The 22,437-nt window shown below is 46.3% G+C and overlaps 1 protein-coding gene across 1 annotated transcript in view; it reads left to right on the plus strand.

The window, feature by feature from the left end:
- The window catches only part of BFSP2 (beaded filament structural protein 2), a 234,573-nt gene that overhangs the window by 56,293 nt on the left and 155,843 nt on the right, over positions 1-22,437 (plus strand). The window contains exon 2 of the mRNA XM_069648705.1: positions 12,350-12,432. Within this exon, the coding sequence (XP_069504806.1) occupies positions 12,350-12,432 (83 nt within the window). The remainder of the gene's footprint in view (positions 1-12,349; positions 12,433-22,437) is intronic.

Here is a 22,437-nt window from a genome sequence, read left to right on the forward strand (position 1 = left end):
AGAAAGACAAGGTTAGAACATCCGTCCTAGGGCTGCACCGCATTTGAACCCTGCATGCCGCCTAGTTAACAATTTACCAGCTACTGTACTGCTGCAGCTTCATTCCTCATTCCCTACTGCTGCCGCCTTGAGCTCCCCGGCTTCTGCCGGGCTGGCAACATCACCTGCAAGGGAAGAAAGCCAAAGAGTAAACATCAAAAGTGGAACGGACAGCAATACAAGACAACAAACTTTACAATACAACAAAAACAGACAAGGAAAGACAAAGGCAAACAGGAACACTTACCTGAAGTAAAGTGGCTTAGTCGCAGCAGGACTGGACTACCACGTACAAGGGACCAGTGAAGGACCTCAGTCTGAGTGCTCGCCAAAACTAATCAACAGGTGAGCTTTCCAGGGACAACGCATCCCACGGGTACCACGGTTTGGGAGAAGGGGTCTGGAAGGGGATCAGGCACACAGGCTGGCATACTCACGCTCCCTATTCTCCATGCAGGAGCAGTCCCGATACAGCATCACCTATTACCACCAGTCACCACATAAGCGCAGAGGAGGGAGTCGGACCCTAGCGACCTCACCCCCGGTAGGGCTGCAACCGTGCCCCAACGCCTCCGCAGAAACCAGGTGAGCGTAACAATAGCCTTTGCTTTCAATTTCTGAGTCATATTTGAAGAGACCACAGATTTGTTCATTTCAGCCTTCTATTTACTGCTATTTGATTTAATTATGTATGGTGCTATTGCTGCTCTTGGCCTCTAGAGACTTGCTCACTCTATCTCATATAAACTTTGAATACTTTTAATTGACCAACAGTTTGGCTCTCACAGTTGTTTTCTTCTTCTTTTATCTATGAAGAATGTCCCACATTCAAAGCTTATCCATGTACTCCCTTTGTGCTCAGTTCTTCTCCCTCGAAATAGCATCCTTAACCCTGGGCCAACTATGACTCATCTTCAGCTTTTTTTCCGAATCTCCTGATTCTACAGCCTCAACCTGTCTCTGAGATAGCTTGGTTAAGTTCAACATGAGCCAGCGTCCATTTTCCCATTAGGGCCGTCCTTGCCACGTTATATATTCCTCTATTGCAAGCTTCTATACATTTTCTTTCTACATTGAGTTACTGCGTATTTACAGTTATTGGCCAGTAAATTACTTCATCTTCTTTAGATCCATGATTACTTCAGATTTGGGTACATGTTACTCTTAATACTTCAGTTATATCAATACTTCTAAGTTTTTTCACATCATTTCAGCATAGATTCATATACCTTCTTTATGACATTACTTTGTCCTCGTCAGATTTCACTTTGACGTCTGTCCATAATAGACATAGATGCATTCTGACATCTTGGCAGGCAACACCCTTCCATGTAGCATTCTTCCATGCGACATCCTTCCACACTTTCAGTGCAAGGGTACATTCTATATCACTGCCTGTCTGCATAACGTCTCTCATACATCTCATACACTCTATGAGGTATGGGAACAATGCAAGGGATCCCATTTATTGTTCTTTCCCGACTGTTCCAGGTGGTGAGGGTGCGGGAACTGGCAAGGTAGCGTCTACCTGCTCCTCTACAAACTATTCTGCATTAGAACGGGTAACTGAAGTAGTTATAAGTTCAATGGAGGGTTACCAACATATATGTTTGAGCATCATGGGCTAAACATTGTAGGCGTAAATGTTCTAACTGTACTACATGTGTTAACCTGCATGTGCTTCCTTCTAGTTGCAATGCCAGGCTACCCGCATATATAGGTACCACCCCATGGCTGTCCTTACAGGTATTGTAAGCGGGCTAATATCAAGTCCAGTACCAAGTCCACAGAGCAGTGGCAAGCTATCCTGGCAGATCTTTAAGCACAGAAGGGTCAATCCTAATACATCTGTGTAAAATATTTGTGTTATTTTCCAAGCATCCGCTGAACAGGCTAGTGTTAATTGTTACCCTTTTTGCTGGTGCCATAATAAAGCACTTAAGAGGACCATATTCTCAAAATGGCCTCTCTGCTTGATGGTCTTGCCTTTTTTGGCTGTTCAATCTTGTCTGTTAGGGGTGAGGGAGGGTCCTCTCTCCATGAACTTTGGTGGGATTTGTGCAGAAAGTCTGCAAAGGTTCTCCAGCATGTTTACAAGCTGGAAGGATGTGGGAAAGTGTTGCGGTCCTCCACGGGCATGGTAACTTCACATGGCAGTTGCAGAAATTCACAACATGCAAACAAAAAAAAAACGTCATTTAAATCATTGTGTGTCCTACTGTATGTTGGCATGACCACCCGAAGATTGCAGTGTGCACCACAGCAGAATCAGGACTGGTAACATGGCTGCTCCACTAGTGTTCCATTTTATAGAACACAAAAAGGGCCCTGACGACATTAATCGGTTTGTCATCGACCATGTGCAAGCTGACCTGTTTGGCTTCTCTACTTTTGCTGCCCATATAGGCTAGAGCAAGTCTCGATTCACAGACTGGGCACCAATCGTTCAGGTCTTAATGATGAAATACACTGGGCAACTTTATTGGCCTAACGTTGTACACCCTTTTTTTGTTTATTCTTTTTCAATATGGCTTCATTTATTTTGTTAGGAGTCAGGTTACCAAAACTAGAGGGGACATATGGGAGCTTGAAGTTTTTGTCTACCACTGCTAGTCCACAGAGTGACCATTATTCATGATCCTGCAGGCCTTTGCTTGCTCTGACAGTATTTTGACTCCAGGATGCATGGACACAAGTAATTCATATGAAGAGTCATAGCGCAGTGCAGATAAAAATCGCATACATATATTTGATTTGTAGGCAACGTGCTGTTTTCATATGCACATCGAAGGGCCAAGTTGGTCGTGCACATTCAGATCATGAATCGTAGTCCAACATGGCCACCAAGTTTCTCGCCACGCTCTGATCTATTTAAATGCAAGCCTGGAAGGCACGCTTTTCACCTTTAGCTGTGTGAGCCCCCAGTGCGGCCGAAAGTTTTCGGAATCGGGAGAGAGAGAGAGGAGGTTCCCAGCTGTGCGAGCCCCCGGTGTGGCTAGAAGTAGGATTCGGGAGTCCGGGAGGGTAAATTTCCTCATGTCACTTACAGATCCGGTGGAGCAGAATGCCAGATGGGTGACTAATTCCATTGGAGTCTCGCTCAGAGGCGAGCAATCGGATTGGAGCATCTCTCTCACCAACCTCAGCGCAATTTTGGGGTAAGTTCAGGGTTATGACGCCAGACTGGGGGCTCGTGACATTAGTAGGCAACCATTAAATACACTTATTTTGGCCTCCACCCAGCAACCCCACATGCATTGGTAGTTACATGATCCAGATATATGTGCACACATTGTTTTATGTTGTTTGATTCATAGAATGATAAATGGTGTATGTCAGCGTGTTTGGGAGTCAACACAAGACTAGTCGGTAGCCGAGTGAGGCTTCGACTTTACAGTGAGTTAAACAATGCTTACAATAATGTGGGGAAGGTTTCACCATTGGGGAACCAGTGGTATATCTGTCTGTGCCTTCTGTGTAGTCGCACACGGTGGTGAATTGTTACTGGCCACTTACAGGCTTTTCTTGATCGGCATAGTGGAGTCTCTTTTCCTGGGTTTGTCCTTCTTGATTTTTGGCACTTTGGTGAGCAGGAATTATTTCGGTTTCTACGTGATGAATTTTAGTTAACAATTCAAGTGCTGTTTACCTTAGTGGTTTGGGATTGAATGGTATGCCGGGGTGTACTTGCTCCTTTTCCATCGCCTGTCTGTTTGAAAACTGGTGCTTTGGGCTAGGACCCTATTGATTTTTTTGCGTTTCATTCTGGTTTCCATGTTATAAGATTAGCTTTCATTGTTCTTTATAGTATACAATTGTGAAAACAATAATTATCCACCCTACAGAACATATTTTCTTGCCCTGAAGAGGGACGGGCTCTTCGGAAACAGCCGTCCTAGGCCAAAACTCCAGTTGGCATCAACTACTGGCACGAATACATGTCTCACGTGCTAGTAACCATTGTTTCTTTGTTTTGTGTTTCTCTATGTATTTAGGTGTATAGGCGTATAACATGTATCGCCACAAGTTGTATAACAATGGCGCACTCAATATACTATGATGGCTCTGATGGGCAATAATTACCTGTCATGCCCTGGTCCATGCGATACTTAAGATGGACACAAAGAAATGATTGGCAAAGCATTATGTAGCGTAGACCCTTGGTGATTCTGATCCCTTGTAATTAGCATCTCTGTGATTCTGTTTCCCTTAGATTAGGAGTAGAAGACCTGTGTTATTTATAACAGGTCCCTGACTGACTTGTATATAATTTAGTTTTTCATTTTGATTTTCCTTTTTATTTGTACATTCATGTGTGCTACATGTCTGTGTTTTTTTTCCTTGTCTATATGAGCTTTATGAAATGTTTGATTTGTTACATTGTGTCAAATAAATTAAAAATGATTTGACAACAACTTGACATGATTTGACATTGTTGTGACAGAAATACCTGTCAGGAAACTGTTTGCTACTACATTAGGACAGCCAACAGCTGACTCCCAAAGTCAGTGGCTGTCCAAATGAGTACGGATGACTTGAGGGTTTAGTCATTTTAGTATTAAGTTGTTACCATAAATGATAAAAGCTGGAAGGCCGGTATGCTTTATGTGCGCAGCAGGGTTGCAGGCTTGAAATCACTGTCACAGATTTGAGATATATACAAATCAGTGCGCATTTCTATGTTTCCAAAAGATCTTTGATTGTATGTAAAGCAGCACATTGTTTGCATTGGTGCAATGTGTCCCACCCTCTGAGGCAGCTATGTGGTGCACAGGTTAAAATGAAAATGTTCCCTATGGCAAACTCCAATGGGTGATTTCCCTGCGTACACAATTGAGGGTGCATAAAATGAGCCCCGCTTTAACTTCATTATTCCCATGCATACTCTCTGCCCACACAAAAGAGGTGAAGCATGACTTAATTCAAGGCTAAAAAGTGTGCGCAGGGGACCGGTTATCCCTACCAAAACTCCAAACCTTCTGAAACTCATGACAGTGATAAGTTAACACCTTTGGCCGGCAAATGCACATTTCAAGTGATATAGCCTTTTGTATGAGAAGACTGGTACCTTTATGAAGAATGTGTACACACTATGTGCACCTCCTTGTAAAATCATAGATAAATCATTGGAGACAAGGGTTTAATAGTTGCTGAGTATGGCATAAGGTTTTCAGCAGAACAAAAAAAGCAGCCAGCAGGAGAGCTGAAACCCTGATTGAGCACTGATGGCAATCTATTAAGCACACTGCGAAAAGGCCATTTATTTACAGACTGCATGTAATGCATGTATTTATTGAACTGCATATAGCCGTGGAAGAGAATGATTTATTTGCCCAGTGTAATTTATTTAGAAACTGAACCAGAGGGAGCTTTATTTATTACTGTATGCAAAAACGACCACCTGAGACACTTCTGAGTGACACAAAATACAGGTTTGCATTGCCTTGTGATGTATTGCCCCTGTTTAGGTCATACACAGCACATGCTGGCCATGCTCTCTTTCCAGAGGTTTTCCCCCATGATTGTTTATCCCACTTAATGCACTGATATAGAATGCGGACCCAGCTTACTGAAAAAAGGCTATAGTGACAATGACTGGCGTAGATTCTAGCCACAGCTTCTTCAAAGTCATTGGTAGTGACCATACTGATACAGACTGTGACAGAAGCTTCATGGAATTAATTGGCAGTTAACATGCTGGCATGGACTGTGGTTGCAGCTTCAGGAAAGGGATTTACAGTGACCACACTGGTATAGCTTGTGCCCACAGGTTTATGGAAGTTACTGATAGTAGTGCACATACTGGCATAGATTTTGTCCAGAGCTTCATGAAAGTGATTTGCAGAGGCAATGCTGTCATGTAGCATGGGCGCAGCTGCATGGATGTGAATTGCTGAATTACAATGGCAATGCTGTCATATGTCGTGGACAAAGGCATCATGAAAATGTTGAAAAATGCTCCTGTGTACTGTTGGTGTAGTGGCGTCTACATGCTGTTTTCATGTGTTACCCCAGAGAACCAATTGAAAATTGTATAGATTTGTTTTCAACAACCATGCTATAAAATGCATTTTTTCAAACATTAGTTTCAACATTTTGTTGAGGCACACCCCGCGTGCCCTCCCTCCCTGAACCCGGTGAACGTATCTAAGGCTGCCTCGGTCGCTTGCACTACCTCATAGGAGACTGCATTAGGCTTCCTCTGAACAAACCTCACCTGCAAATTCTGGCCCTGAATCAATACAATGCCAGGGCCTCGTCAGAAGCTGCCCAGACTCCTGTCAGAAAAAGTTCCCTTTACCACTGTCACGTGCACAATAATGTGACTGGCCATGCAATGTAGTGGCTGGTATGTGTGAAGGCTAGCCGTGCAACCCTGAAAGGTTTGATTGAAAACCTACTTCCACCTTCCACCCAATGCAGTGCCCAGCGTGCCATTTCAGCCGAATGATGATCATGCACATTTCCCATGCGTGGTATCCAAAAGTGGTGCAGGATTCTTCGGCATTGCCAATGCTTTTTCAATGGGGCTTAGGGGGAGGGGCGCCATGGCAGGTTTTGCAGGGGTGGGCAGCTAATGGTGTGTTACGCCACTGATGCCAAGGGCAATAATAATTGGGACATTAGTTGAACCATTCTCGTGACGGCACCGTCCGTCCTTTGCTTGCGCCCTCAACCTGCGTGGTGGCCCATTATCAACAGGGCGGGCCCCCTATTCCAGGAATGTTCTCTTCAAAGATTCGGTTTTGGAGAAACCTGGCACGGGGTGGGGAATAATCTCTTTTAGGAGTACTAGTTTAATACTGTGCTTATCATTTCTGAATCCCCACCACCGAAACAAGGTTGCTCACCAACAATCATCTACATGCCCTCTATTCGATATCCCAGACAAGCCGAATACAATGGCCTTCGCAGGCCATCAAAGGAAAGGGGAGGGCATCACAGCCGCCCAAGACCATAAATGCAAGAAGAAAAAGGCCAGGCAAGATTGCACAATGGTATGTCCAAAATATTAACATATGTGTCGAACGGTTTTGTTAAAATGTAAGAGATGCTGTTGGCACAAGGATGATTCCAAACGTCTGAAACAGTTTTGGAACCTACCACTCCATAATAAGGACAGAAATGTTGCAAAGATCAGAATACATATGTATACCCCAAAATGTTGCCTTTTGAAGATGTGAGGGTCTCTTTCGATGCAGGGAATCCCAACCTCCAGCTTGGGGAAGCTACCGACAAACCATGATGCAAAGAAGGTGGTATCAGGATAGAGCAGGGTTCTGAAACCCTTAGCTCTGTAGATGTTCTGGACTACCACTCCCATCAGCCCTAAGCAGCATCGTTAATGGTGATGGATCATGGGATTAGCAGTATTCAAAATATATGGAGAGCCAAACATTGCAGGCCCCTTGGGTAGAGGGGGACTTGCCTTGCTCAGGGCCATGGCACTCCTGGAGGTGCCCCTTTCTTGAGGTCTCTGAAGAAGTTATACCAACAACTAGGGGAAGTTCTCAGCTTTTAGGCTAGGGCAGAGTCAGCCACAAGGCTGTAAACGTGTTCTCTCTGCCACCAGCATGACCAGTGAGACGTCCATCCCTTGGAAATAGACTGTGGTGGATACAAAGAAAACGCGGCAGAGGAACGCGTTGCCAGAACCACCTGTGCGAAGAAATCTCAATGTTTGTCCACCCAAGATGCTGTTCACCTGCAGAGCTCCCAATTGCCTCACAGAACCCGGTTTTCCGCCTGAATATTGGTATGGGGCATTAACATGCAATGCTCCCTGAGGGTCTTGCCGGGTGATGCCGCTATATAGGTTTACTGTTGGGCTTTCTGCCAACCATCCAACGTTACGCGTCCCATCCACTCCTGGTTCCAACAAATCCTATCGTCTTATGAACCTTACTCAGGTCTCGTTGTAGGTCAATTTATTTTCAAACTCTCTTGAATCGTGTTGTTTTATTTTTGACATTCCTCACTCCAGGGAACTGATATGATCATGTGCAGACCCTTATGTAGGACCCCCCTCAAAGCCAGAACTGCCAGGCATGTGGAATCTGATTATGATTATGATAGGTTATTTATAACGTGGACAATACCCAGAGGTATCTAAGCGCAAACCCGGGGATCGAACATGCGTCGCTCCACGGCATCTTGCTTCCAAGGCGACCGTGTTGCACCTGAGCTATCCTCCCAAGACAACTGTCTTACCAGTCATGAAAGCACAGCTCACCTACCACACAAACGTATTGTTTTTGATGTATAATTTGCATTATTGTTCTTTTGCAGTGAAACAGACAAAGCACAATGGCAGGTATGTGCAGGTCATGAATCCATATACAGGAGTCTAGATGAAGAGGTTCATATGAATTAACGGCTTGGATGTCAATACATGTGTGCGACTTTCTGAACGAATTGCATTTGTAAAGGGTTCTTTTCAATAAAAGGTGGCAGCAATCCATTCGTATAGTGTCGTTTTGTCGACGCTTTTTTTCCCCGATGGAATTTTTATGCTAAAATTCCATTGAAAAAACTGAGCGACCTATAGGGGGGTAGGTAAGTGGACAAAAGGGTTTGGGGTAGGTTATAAAATATATGGAAGGGCGGTTTACGAGGTAATCCCCCCAAATAGAAAAAATAAATAATTTAGCTTTTTTAGATGGAATTTTGTCTGAAAAAAATTCCATCGGAAAAAAACAAGTCCGCAAACGGACATGGAACCTGAGCAATTGTTGTGTGCAGCACTCCATTCTAGGTGAGTATCGGGTCAGAGGGGGTATGCCAGTCTCGCTGCCGCTGCCTGACGACTTCTGTTCAGTGGGATATCTTACCACATTTTACCATGGTAGGATTTGGGGGCGTAGGGGAACAGCGGCTGGTAGAATGGAGTTTTGTGTGGAGAGTGAGGGGGTAGGATTTGGGTGTGGGAACCAGCCACCAATTAAAAAAAACACAGCATTAAAATGCATTAAGTTGTCCCAGGCGGCCAGATGTCACAGATCCATCTGAGGGCATACCACACAAACGTACACTATGCCGGCCCTCCACCAGCCTACGCACCACCACGATCTCCTGATCGCGCCAATTAGGAATCTTGCAGACACTCATAGGTCACCAAATGTTGAAACCCACATGGGGTAAGAGAAAGGGAAGGCCAATGCGTACCTGCCCCCCACTTCCAGGACCACAAATGCACAAACGTGCACCAAAACTAACACTAACTCCTAGGAGTCATGGAAGACCTAACCTAAGCCTGGCCCTGCCTCCCGCCATGCTAATTACACAGGGAAATGTCAGCCTTCATCTTTCTAATAGTGATGGATTGAGTGGCATTTCATTATAAGTACAGTACTTAGAAGAGGGAGGTATCAGGCATGACATTCTATATTAAAACCTGATGATGATGATAATAATAATAATAATAATAATAATAATAATAATAATAATAATAATAATAATAATATTATCCAAAAACAATGTGGTGGAAAGACTTTCGATGGTAGGTTTTAGATGAGGCAGCATTTGGCATAGTTCCCATGCACCATCCTTAGTGGGATGGAGCATGCTAGGGTGAAGAGTGGGGAAGGACCTCTCGTGAGGAAGGCAGGTGAGAAGCAGTAATGGGGCTTGGCTGAGAAGCATGGATTGGCCTCAGGTGCGGGGCAGGGATTTGCCTTGATTGAGGTGCAGGGAAGGGCCTCACCAATGAATAATGATGGACCATGCTGAGGAGCCAGTAATAGACTCAGGTGATGAGCAGGGATGGGCCGCAGCTGCCGAGCAGGGATGGGCCCCAGGTAAGGAGAAAAAACAAGTCTCAGATGAGGAACGAGGATAGGTATGAAGCAAGGAGCGTGAATACCTCTCTCAGCAAAGCGTGTGAAAGGGCCTCGGTATGGAGCAGTAGTTGGTGCCTGGTGCAGAGCAGGTTGTCAATCTCAGCTAAGGAGTGGGAGCTCGTCCCTATTGAAGATCAGGGCACAGGCCATTGCTGGCTTTCAGGGATGAGCCCCGGGTGAGGTGCAAGGATGGGCATGAGGTAAGGAATGGGATGAGTCTCAGAGCAACGCGCCTGGGTGGGCTTCAGATGTGGAGCAGAGTTTGGCCTCAGAAGGAGTGGGTTACTGGTCCAAAGCAAATTGTGGTTCTCAGACAAGGAGTGGGGTCAGGGATGGGCCTAAGAAGAAGAACGTGTAGTAGGATTAACCATCCCTAGGCAGGGAAGTTAAGCAGCGTCTGCTACCTGCAAGGTAATGCTAGCCAATCATTTTGTAATAAGGTAGCTTTGGTGTCATTACCAAATACCATATTACCATATTATAAGACGTCCATATTTATATTGTACATGGGTTAAACAATGCTTGGTGTTATATACAGCTTATTCCCATTAAGGCACACCTGTTTTGGGGAAGTCTATAAATTAAAGATTTTTAAAGGATGGGAGGAAAGGGAGATTGATTCGGAAGCTAAGAAAAGTAATACAGAATCTTGACAGAAACATGTTTAGAAAATGCACAAATAATGTATGTTAGGGACAAACACATGCATTGGCACGTGAGCCAGGGTTTGACGGGTCAGCTGAAAAGTGCCTTTGATTTACAACAGAACTCCTGATAGCGGGTAAACCTTCAGCTAAAATCAATATTGACTCTCGGTAGGCCAATATCTGCTTTTTCGGTGGACAGATTGAGTGAGGACGATATGAGAAGGAGCTTACGGTATTTCACTGGGGGCGACTGCAGAGAAGCATTGTAGTCCCTCGAGATGGGACCTTGAGCTCACGTCCGAGTGTGGAGCAGTTCACATATCCCTATAGAGCACACTAAAGGGACAGACTCTATATAAAAGGCCTCCCAGAAGATAGCAGCTGTGCCATTGACACAGAAAAAAATCGATGCAACTTTTACTACACTAGTGGTGGCCGAGAGCTCAAACTATCTGCCTGGATGGTGGGTTCAGGACCTAACTTAGTTGCCTAGTAATTTGGGAGCAGATACGCCCATCTCCTCATGAATGTAGAACTCTTGGTGCTGAAATCGAGAGATTGCAAGATTCGTGGAAAGAGCAAATACCCCAGAATCATCATTATGGGAAGGAGAAAGAAAATATGATACTGTTGAACAACGTTATATGTCACAGCAGGAAAATGCCCGCAAAAGGTTACATGGCTGTAGGGCATTGCAAAGACTGATGCAGCTAGGAGGCCTAAGAATAATAGCCGCTTTGCCTTTGGTAAGATTTATATAGCTGTGCACCAATTAACTGAGATTTTCTTATTGATAGACTTAAATGAACTTGATGGTATATAGATGTACAAATAATAAAATAATATCAGACATTTATAAAAAATAAAAAGAGAGCTTTTTTCAGAGCGATACATATAGAAGCAGTGTGTGTCTCTATATACTTCTTTCCTCATCTTTAATCTTGGAGCTCTTCTTTAGATTCTAAATATCCAATCACACTTTTGTGGATGTGGTGTCAATTTTGTTAATGAAATAAATGCTCATGTTTTGGTATCACTGTATAATAAAGAACAGGAACAATGGATTAATGAAGGTATAATAAATATGTAACAAAAGGGTAAAAGCCGCTTATTCTGGAATAACCAACGACTTTGCATGTTACGCATCACCAGTGGGGGAGTTCTACTACAAGCTGTGGCGACCCATATAACCTATTAGACTCTATCTCTTAAACATTGAATTTTTCCCTTAAGTTAAAGCATGCCGGTGACTAGGCCGGGTTGAACCTTTCTGAAGCACACCCAAATCATAAACATTTTGGAAAATTCTTCAAGGATAAACCTCGAACGAACTTTTGGGAAGAAAGCTTAGGAAGTTTGAGGTTCTATTGAAAAAAAGATTTGCCCTCAGATCCGACCCCTTCAGAAATGTTTTGGAACACTAACAAAATAAGTCTTATCTACCAAAAAAGTTTAGCAAGACACGTAAGCCACATTTTTGAAAGTGCGCCCAGCCCTACCAGCGACACTCATCAAGTGGTAGACAGAGCTGCACATTATGCTCAGTGAAAGGGGGTCAGTCGGGGTCAACAGTTTGCAGTAGATATAAGCAAGAGGAATTCAATCTTGCTCCTTTGATTATGTACAGAATGACGCCAGAGCCGTTGATGTGAACATTTCCTAACAATTAGGAATCCGTTACTACATATGGCACAGTTGTGAAATGGTAATTATACATTCATTAATGGAAGTCTAGTGCAGCGTGATACCGTTTTGGTTAAAGAAGGGTGACTTCTTTTCCGCAGGTTAGTGATTCTTTTGACCAATGGCATTGTCTGTTTTCAGGTGAGCGATGCCGTGCTGGAGAATGCCCGACTTATGCTGCAGACGGAGAATATTCAAGCCTGCGGTGAAGACTTTAAGGACAGGTAAAGTACATGGGGAAGGACTCTACCCACATCTCTATGTCTCTGTGTCTGCTTTACTCTATCCTTTTTCCTATTGTACATAGCAGAGGAAGGTGTAGACGATGACTGGTGCACTAGAAAACAAGCACTCCTGCAGTAAATCCACACAACCCAAAGCCACCCATTGCCAAAAGATGTTCCTTCAATAAGTAGGGTGGTTACCAAATGTTCATTATTAGGCAACACCTACGTGCTTCCCACATCACCTTCAAAGCCAGTGGTATCCTGTACAAAGCTGTCTCCATGCACGCTCATTCGTACCTGGCCGTCAGTCACCATCCCTGGTGGTCAGCGCGGAATTGTACGATCAGACCGAAAAAAAAAGATCAGACCGTACAAAAAGTCTGAAAAATGCTACCACCAAAGATTCGAACACCAAAAGTTCGAACCTTTGGTGGTAGCATTGTAGGTAAGTATAAAACCGCACCACCCCGCTCACTATACTGGTTGGTATAGTGAGCGTGGTGTTGCGGGGGACACCCCTGCAGCACACCCAAAAAAAATGAAAAAAATTAAAATTAAATAAACCGGGGCTCCTGGGGTGTCCCCGCAACACCCCACTCACTATACTGTATGGTATAGTGAGCGGGGGTTGCTGGGGACACCCCTGCAGCGCCCAAGGAAAACAAAAAGAAAAAAAGCAAAGGACCCTGCGGCGCCGGTTCCCGATCACGGAAGTGAAAGGGAACTGGTGCCACAGAGACTCAGCATGTAAAAAAGATAAGTAGGGTTTGTTTATGTTGGGGGTGTGGGTGGTGGTGTGTTGAGGGTGTGGGTGGGGGAGTGTTGTGGGTATGTTGTGGGTGTGGGTATGTTGGGGTTTTGAATGCGTGTTCGCATGGGAAATGTGCAAACCTTTTGTGATTTCTCATGACCTGATCCTGACCCTGGGGGTGGCTATATGAGGGAGGATAACTTTTTTTTTCCTTAATGATGCCAACACTGCCGGTGTAACCAATTCTATTTTTAGGCAACATTTTTAGGCAACATGCAGCTATTGTCATGACCCTTGCCCCTGGCCCTCACTGGCAAGCCTTCCAGTTAGGGCCAGTTAGGGCCAGGTCAAAGGCCTTAAAACATCACCCAAGACTCTCTTGGAGTCTTTGGCGCCAGGCTCATAACCATCATGAAGACCAACATTAGAATGGGACTATTTACTTGGGACTATTTACTTGGGACTATTCAGCCAACATGGAGGCACACACATAGCTCAGTTACAAGGAACTGAGCTATGTGGTCTAGTCTTTTGGGTGTGGCAGGCCTGGGACTACTTTACCTGGACTGCTTTGGGTGTGGCAGGCCTGGAACTATTTTACCTGGACTTCTTTACCTGAGACTAGTTAAACCACACCCAAACAGCAGAACATGCTTTGCGTTATTCTGCTGTGGGCAGCGTAACGCTCACTGTGTCTTGATGCCAGTTTACCTGAAACCAAGGACCTGCAGAGAGAGAAAGAACACTACGAAACTTACTTGGAACAGTATCCTGTCTTCAATCCATCTCTGACTTCAGTTCCACTCACCTGAAGGTACGAACTCCATCATCTGGCACCGCATGCATCCTGGAATAACATAACCTGAAAAGAGGAGAAAGAAAGACAGCATTAGTAAGCGTTTACTCACGTTTCCTCCCGAATGAAGAAAGCCACACAATTCTTACCTGGGTAGTCATCTCCTGGTCAGTCTCATTGCTGGAACATTACGGCACTCGGCGAGGAACATCGCAACCTGCAGGGAGAGAAAAGATGCAGGTTAGCAATGTAAAAGGCGAAACAGTGCAGCGCATCGCGCATTACTCACCAGACAGCATCGCGCACACCGCGCTTTCACCTACCGGCCCATGCACATCTTCAAACTGCATGACAACACCAAAATACCTTTCCATACCTAAAAGGAAAGAAGCAAGACATTATTATTCAAACTAAAAGGAACATAGGAACTGCATATAAAGACTGTAAAGCAGCAAACCTACGGATTCGGAGCAGGCCCACAGGGGGCTTGCACCAGTGAAGTAACTTGGTCGCTGCTCTCCCCCCACATCTACGTGCCCCTGCCACGAGGAGCAGGATGGAGAGTCCACCTTTTACAATATTAAGGTGAGGAGAAGGCCCAAGGGGGAGGAAGGGGTTGAGGCCAAGGGAGGTGGGAAAACATAAAGACAATCTGGTATTGAATCCAGCTCCCCTATATTGCACACCCATCTTTAACCAGAGGCCTTTCCAAGGGACCGGGAGAGGGTTCGAGAGTGCAAATCTTCCAACCAGGGCTGGGTGGCGTCCCCGTGGATACCAGGTGAGCGTAACAGCTATACATTCTGAGTGTAAAAATTCTTTTGTACATAGGTTACCAACTTTAATATACCTTTAACTTAGTTTTAGCACCCCGATTCCTCATGGTGTAATTAGCAAAGTTATTATTTCATCACAGACTACTTTTATTATTCCAACGAGCAAATGATTTTCAGGAACCCATTCACCCTCAATTTAAAGGGTACAGAATTACCGTGCAACATTTCGTAACATAGCTTTTCTCTGTTGACATTTGAGGGGTCTCTTACAACTTCCGAAAAATGTCCTATTCTGTGGCCCAATAAGTTAGGACAAACCAAAAGAAGGTGCATCAATGATTCCGTCACACCAATTTGCTTACAAAACCTGCAATGAGGGCCACCAGCGGGCGCACAGGTGATGTTGTGCTCCGTCTGAGCTCGCTCCTCAATGGTCCCATAGGAGGTCTGAGCCCCCACTTTTAGGACCCCCCCCACGGCTGAGACTCAACACGGAGCTTTGTGACGGTGCCCCCCGCCAGTGGCAGAAAATCCGGAGCAAAACGGTGGAGTTTTCGCCCTGAAATAACCAACTGAAGTGGTCCCCAGTCTCCGAACCTGAAATGAAAGCATCACGCTCAGCTCGACTCCCGCCCAGCCGGAGCTCCACGGAGGCCCTGCTTCTGGTCGCGTGCAGCCTCGCGCGGCTGAGAGGTGCTGCGGCGCGGCGCATGTCTCGCGCCCCCCCTCCTGCATAACCTTGGACTTCGGATCGGCAGGGGGCCTCGAGGCATCGGCACATTGACGGTGTGCTGGGGCACGCTTGCGGCGTGCGGAGAGGCCCCCGTGTGCACGCGGCCTGTGAGGGCGCTGTTGGGAGAGGATCACCCGAACCTGCGCCAAGACATCTCTTGTCCCCGGCAGCCGTCCCGAGGGCTATCTCGTGGGCTGGGACCCCGGAAGGACCGCCGGAACAGGGCTGCCGGGCGCACATCTGACAGACTGGCACGGACGGCCGCCTCTACGTAGTACAACACGGAAGCACCGCAGGGCCCCATAACCCCCCAGGACACAGCATAAATCAAGGCATCCACTTCCCTTTGAGACCACAGGCGACATCGGTGAATACATTGCACCACACCCCCCCCGGAGGGCTGTTGGTCCAGTGGACATCAGATCCCTCTTGAACTGCGCCACAGGACGCAAGGCCTGGGATAAGGCCTCTGGCAGAGAATTCTGGTAGAGCTGGGGTGCTCTGATCTATCGCACCCTGGGTTTGATCACGGAAAGGAAAACCAGACCTTTGGGTTGGACCCCCTTCACTTGGTTGCATAGTGCGGTGGTTTCTGTCCTATCAACGTGCCAGACACTAGGCAACCTGAGGGTTGGGCCCCCAAGCATTGGGGCGTGTGCCCTCCTCAGTCGCGCCAGGCATCCTGCTTCACCCACCAACCATAAGTTAAATCCCCCCCCGCAACAGTGAGTGGGCCCCCTAAACACCCCTCATGATCACTCCATTATTGAGTCAGCCTTGCCTATCCTGAATGGGCTAGCCACTCTTTGCGCATGCAGTGAATAAGACAAGGATCCATAAGCCTTGTGTCCAAAAGGTCCCCACTGTGCACAGGCTTTCTTCCGCCTTTCTTCCAGCTTGGCACAGACCTGTCTTGGAGCTATTGGGATCCCGCCTATCAGACTATTGGTGCACTCCGGATTTATGGACGTTAAAAAGAAGTTGGCCAAGTTTAAGTTTATTCAAATCCTGGAAGCACCGCCCTTGCTCAAACCCCCGACCATGGCTTCCAAGAAGGCTGAAGCAGCACTGACCAGCGGCGATATTGCCGACCTCCTTTCTGAAATGAAAGGGGTGAGAGCGGATATAGGGAACAAGATTGACAAGATCGCAAACAGAATTGATAAAATGGGGGAAAGGCTTGAGGAGGTTGAGAACAATCAAACCTCATCAAGCACACTGGAAATGCAGATTGACCACCGCCTTGTGGAAATTGAGAACAAAGAGGTGGAACTCCGTCTAAAAGTCGATGATTTGGAAAATAGAGAATGTCGAAACAATATACGTGTCTTTGGTATCCCTGAGACAGATGGAGAATCAGAACCACACCTCAAAAAAACCCTCCATGATATTCTGAGGCTATTATTCGAAGACAATGGAATAGATGAGCCAAAAATCAACAGGATCCACAGAGCTGGGGGCAAACCAGGTGGCCCGAGATCTGTCTTGGCCAGGTTTCACAATTACGCAGATAGGGCCCGGATTCTAGAAAGGGCCAGACTCACACCGCAGATCTCACTAGGAGGGTCACCCAATGCCATTTTCCAGGACCTATCCTCCCTTACATTGGCGTTACGAAGGAAGTGACAGCCGATCACTAAACTGCTCAAGGAGAAAGGCACCAGATACCGGTGGGGCTACCCATTCTCACTGACATTCGAATGGGAGGGTACGAGGATGAAACTAACTTCTGAAAGAGACATCTCCAACGCCATTGCAGATCTATTGGGCCCCCAAGCAGACCGAGCTCTCGTGCCTACACAGAAAAACGCTGAAGACCCATGGCAAACTAAAGGCCCTCGAAGAAGGAGAATGCAAGGCTCTAGAAAATTCAGGAGGATGAACGCCTCCTCAGATATGGAACACTGACTCTCCCACTATCTTGATCACCTACCATGAGGTGACATTTCAAACGACGGAGCTATAGTGGATGACACTTCTGCTGTGGTGACTCTCAGGCTGGACCCACGAACGAGGTTCGATAGCTGAATCACGACATCAGAGGTACAGATGGGGATCAAGAGGGGGAAATGTTTATGAACTCAATTACACCTGGACAGGAAGCCACTGCCGAGATTATTTTGGCTGGTGACACAAAGGCCTCTTGCTCCCAGGTCTCGAGTGACATGATTGGGGGGCTCAAAAGTCGAAGTTATGTTGTGTTTTTACGAATACAGGACCGTTTGTTGTGCGGTTCATACTGGTGATTCGATAACGGTTGGGTGATGTTAACCCAGCTGAATCGGACGCCGCAGAAGGGGAAGGGTGTGGGTGACTCTACAATGGGCCACTCTGTTCTTGGGGGGTTTGGGGGATTGGGGCAAAAATGTTGGACTTTTACAGGTTCCTTTTGCAGAACGCAGGGCACACTTGAAGAAAGGTGTTGAACTGATCTCGCTTTTTCCTAATGGCAAGAGATACACATCGATCATATGGCTACGAGAGTTCAAAGAGACACCACGACAGGCACAGAGATTAGTAAAGTCTTCGTCAGAAATCCCCAATGGCAATCATACTCAACAATGATCATCTACGCATATGCACACTTAACGTTAAGGGGCTAAACTCCCCCACGAAGTGTTCCTTGGTAGCCAGAGAATTTAAGCGCTCCAAGATTGACATTTTATTCATTCAAGAAACACACTACCTCAGGGGAAAAGAAAGAGCAATCCCAGGCGGAGCTATTGACTATTCCCTATGGAGTTCCGGAATAGCAAAAAAGACAGGGGTGGGGATACTAATACGAAAGAGCCTCCGTATGTCGGTCCAAAGCACCTGGGTCGACACAGAGAGAAGAACTGAGGTTATAACAGGGCTCATACAGGACAAGCCTGTCACTCTAGCCACGGTCTATGTTCCCAACCAAGGCCAAAAAAGATTCCACCACAAAGCAATTGAAAAAGTGTTCAACATGGCACAAGAACATACAGTCCTTGGAGGGGACTTCAGCATGTGGATGGACAGTTCTTTAGACAGGCAAAGTAAAACGGACGTACTCAAACCACCACAGCCAAACGAGGTAGCTGACATAAAAGTAGCCCTCTCAACATTTGGCTTAACTGACAGCTGGCATCATCTCCACCCCGCAGACAGTGGTTTCACCTTCCGCTCCATCCCACATGAAACCCTCACACGAACTGACTACTTATTTCTATCCGAGGGCCTCCTGCGAGTAACCCTGACTGCAGACATACCCCGATTTCTTGGTCAGACCACGACATGGTCATGGCAGAGATACGGTGGGGCGAGGCAAATTCCCCAAAATACAAAGTGGAGGTGCAATGATACTTTATGGAAGGACACGGCATTCAGAGACGACTTTGAGAACGAAATCAAACAATTCTTCATCTCAAACGATACCGTGGAGGTTGCAAGGACTTCAGTGTGGGAGGCAGCCAAAGCTACTTGGAGGGGCATCCTTATCAGAGAGGGAGCCCGCAAAAAGAGAGCGCGAACCTTGATCGAAAAAAACATCAGAGAGAAACTGAGCACGGTAGAGAAGCAAGCCCAATTAAATCCACATGAAAGAGCAAGACACATCAATGAAGCCAAGGAACTCAGGGAAGAACTAGAAATACTGGAAGTTGGCAAAATAACCCAAAGCATGCAGTATTTAAAGCAAAAATTCTACGAAAAAGGTGATAAGGCAGACGCCCTTCTAGCGGCAAGGCTACATGCGCAGAGAGCCGAGAGATGGGTGGATGTCATAGAGAGGACGGACGGCTCACTCTTGGACACCATAGAAACCTCTCCCCAATGTATTCAGGAGGCGTTTGCTTTCTTCTATGAAGAGCTGTACACCTGTGACCCGCCTTCCCCGCCAGGTGCCATGGATGAATACCTCAAAGACATCAAACTACCACCGTTGATACGTGCAGAATCTGAGGCTCTCGACGTCCCTGTCAGTGAGTAGGAAGTCGCCGACGCTATCAAGCGGCTCAAAGCAGGGAAGTCTCCCGTGGACGACGGATTCACCCCAGGCTTCTATAAATCGTTCTCCACGTACATTGTTCCCTTCCTAACAATACTCTTTAATGAAATCTTTGAAACAGGCAAAGCACCGCCTTCCTTCACACAAGTCCTGCTCACGGTCATACCTAAGGAAGGTAGAGACCCAAAACTATGCGGATCTTATCACCCCCATATCGCTTCTCAATGTAGACGCGAAAATATATGCAAGAGTCATAGCAGCCCGTATGGAAGCCCATTTACCGCGATTGGTAATCCGGATCAAGTTGGTTTTGTGATGGGAAGACAAGGTGCCGATACCATGAGGAAAACACTCCACCTGATACACGAGGCACAGAACATGCCGGGGGACCCTGCCCTCCTGTCATTGGACGCCGAGAAGGCCTTCGACAGGGTGGACTGGGACTTCCTGGAAAAGGTCCTTGTCGAGGTGGGCCTTGGCCCAAAGCTCCGGTCTTGCCATAAAGGCACTATACACATCCCCACGAACATCAGTCTCTGTCAATGGTGGCTACTCCAGATGTTTCCCCCTGGAAAGAGGAACAAGACAGGGATGCCCGCTGTCTGCCATCTTGTTTGTCCTGTCTCTCGAACCATGGCGCAGGAGCTGAGACTAGACGCCGGGGTCCGGGGGATCAGGGTGGGAGACAAGGAATACAAATTGGGCCTCTATGCTGACGATATACTGCCTTCATCTTACTGATCCACTCAAGTCCATCCCGGCAGCTCTGAATATTATTGAAGAATATGGGCAGATGGCAGGCTTCAAAATCAACACTGGGAAATCAATCCTGCTCCTGCTTGACACGAGCAGAGACAATGAAGTGGATAGATTCGCCCCACTAGGGATGAAAGTGAGCCTGACCACCCTGCGATATCTGGGCACCAACGTCACCCGAGATCTCGACACTTTGTACCAAGCTAACTTCCTCCCCATGTCACTAACACTGCAAAACGACATGGAGAACTGGGCTAAACTCACAATCTCCTGGATGGGGCACCTAAACGCCATTAAAATGGTGATTCTCCCTAAGATCTTGTACCTGTTTCAGATGCTCCAGATAAGGATGCCTAAAATATTCTTCGCTGAAATAATGAAGTCCCTGTTGGCTTTTCTGTAGCAAAGTAAAAAACCAAGAGTCCCCAAATCTCTTCTTTATCTTAAGAAAGACGACGCGGGAGTAGGCCTCCCCAATCTGGAATCATATTACAAAGCGGCTCAGCTGCGAATAATAATCCCACACCTGAGACAGCATGCAGACTTACAATGGATAGCCTTGGACAATTTCCACCTTCGTCCGTACACTGTTGAGGAATGGTTATGGGTCCCTGGACCCCAACTGCAGACTAGCATCAAGAATCACCCTATACTTGGGACCATCTGGACAATTTGGAAACCGAATAACGATATAAAAAGGGATCACGACCTGGCCTTCTCCCCTAGGACATCTTTGGGTCCCGGGAATACGTGACGACATACCCAAACTATTGAGGTACCAGTCTTGGTATGAGGCCGATCTGGAACGAGCTGGTCAACTATGGAGAAATGAGGCCTTTATAACTATACAAGAACTCGAGGACGCACTCAATATAGGCCCACTATCTGTCTTTCAATACCTAAAGTTGAAGGGGGTAATGTCTCGAGAGAAATGGAAGGACAAGCTACAGAGGGACCGCACGCACTTTGAAAACATTTTGGACACCTGCACGGGCTCTAGAGGTCTGATAAGCTCCATGTACAATGCCTTGATAACAACCAACATAGCCCCTTCAACCAAACTGAGGAACAGATGGGAAGCTGATTTGTGTAGACCCCTACATGAAGAGATCTGGTTGCGTATATGTAGACAGATGGCCAAAGCATCGATATCATGTCAGTATAAACTCCAAGCACTCAAACTCTTCTATAGGTGGCAGTACGACCCGCTCAGACTTGCTAGAATGTACCAATGAGTCAACCCGCAATTCTGGAGAGGCTGTGGCCAAGACGCGAACTATTGGCACATGTGGTGGGGCTGCAGCAAGGTCCAGGCCTACTGGGATGAGGTCCTCAGTTGGATCAAGGACCTAGACGAAGAGGAAAGGGAGAAACACCCCCTACTGGTCCTCCTCGTTCTAATTGAAGAAGAAGAAACGATTCTAAAAGCCCCCAAGATGATTCTGGGTCTCCTACTGGCCGCAAGAGCCTGCCTTACAATGGCCTGGAAGAGACCATCCCTCCCCACCAAGACGGAAGGGGTGAATGTTGCACGAAACATCTTTAGAATGGAGAGTCTGACCGCTGCTCTACACGGACATGGACCCTCTGTTGAAATCGAATGGGCAGACTTCCGTGCAAAGTACATCACATGAGAGACCGTGTGCATAATGCCTTAGTACGATCCCAACAATTTACTCGATGCCTGTACATATGACAAGCTGTTTTTATTTTTCTTAAACACTCGTGCCTAATGTTGCCATTTGAACTCTGTAAAGGACTATAACATGAATCAGGAGAAATGTTCCTGTCCTCATCTTGGACACAAATCGAAAGGCGAGGGGGATTAGTTTTTGTGATGTTTTTCATACCACTATAATGCATATCATGCTCATGCGTTGCTCCTTTCTTGTTACTTGTTTTTCCTTTCTGTTCATGCTTGCATAATAATTGTGTGTCTTTCATCTGTAAAACCAAAAAAATTGAAATTTCAAAAAGAAAAAAACCTGCAATGATTCTTCCCGGTGTCTGACATGCCATGAATTGCCATGATCTCATTTGAATTAAGTACATTAAATCTAAAACGCATGATTAGGTTCCGAAATGACCGAGGGGGGTATTTAGCCAAATAATCCTCAGGTTTTGGAATCCATTTCCAAAACAAAATTATGTGGCTATAGAGCTTGGTGTTTAACACAATTGCATTGTTTTCACGCCAATCAAAGGCTTTTATGATCTCCT

The sequence above is a fragment of the Ambystoma mexicanum genome, chromosome 2q (genome assembly GCF_040938575.1).
Source record: "Ambystoma mexicanum isolate Mex_15411 chromosome 2q, UKY_AmexF1_1, whole genome shotgun sequence".
NCBI classification, from domain to species: domain Eukaryota; kingdom Metazoa; phylum Chordata; class Amphibia; order Caudata; family Ambystomatidae; genus Ambystoma; species Ambystoma mexicanum.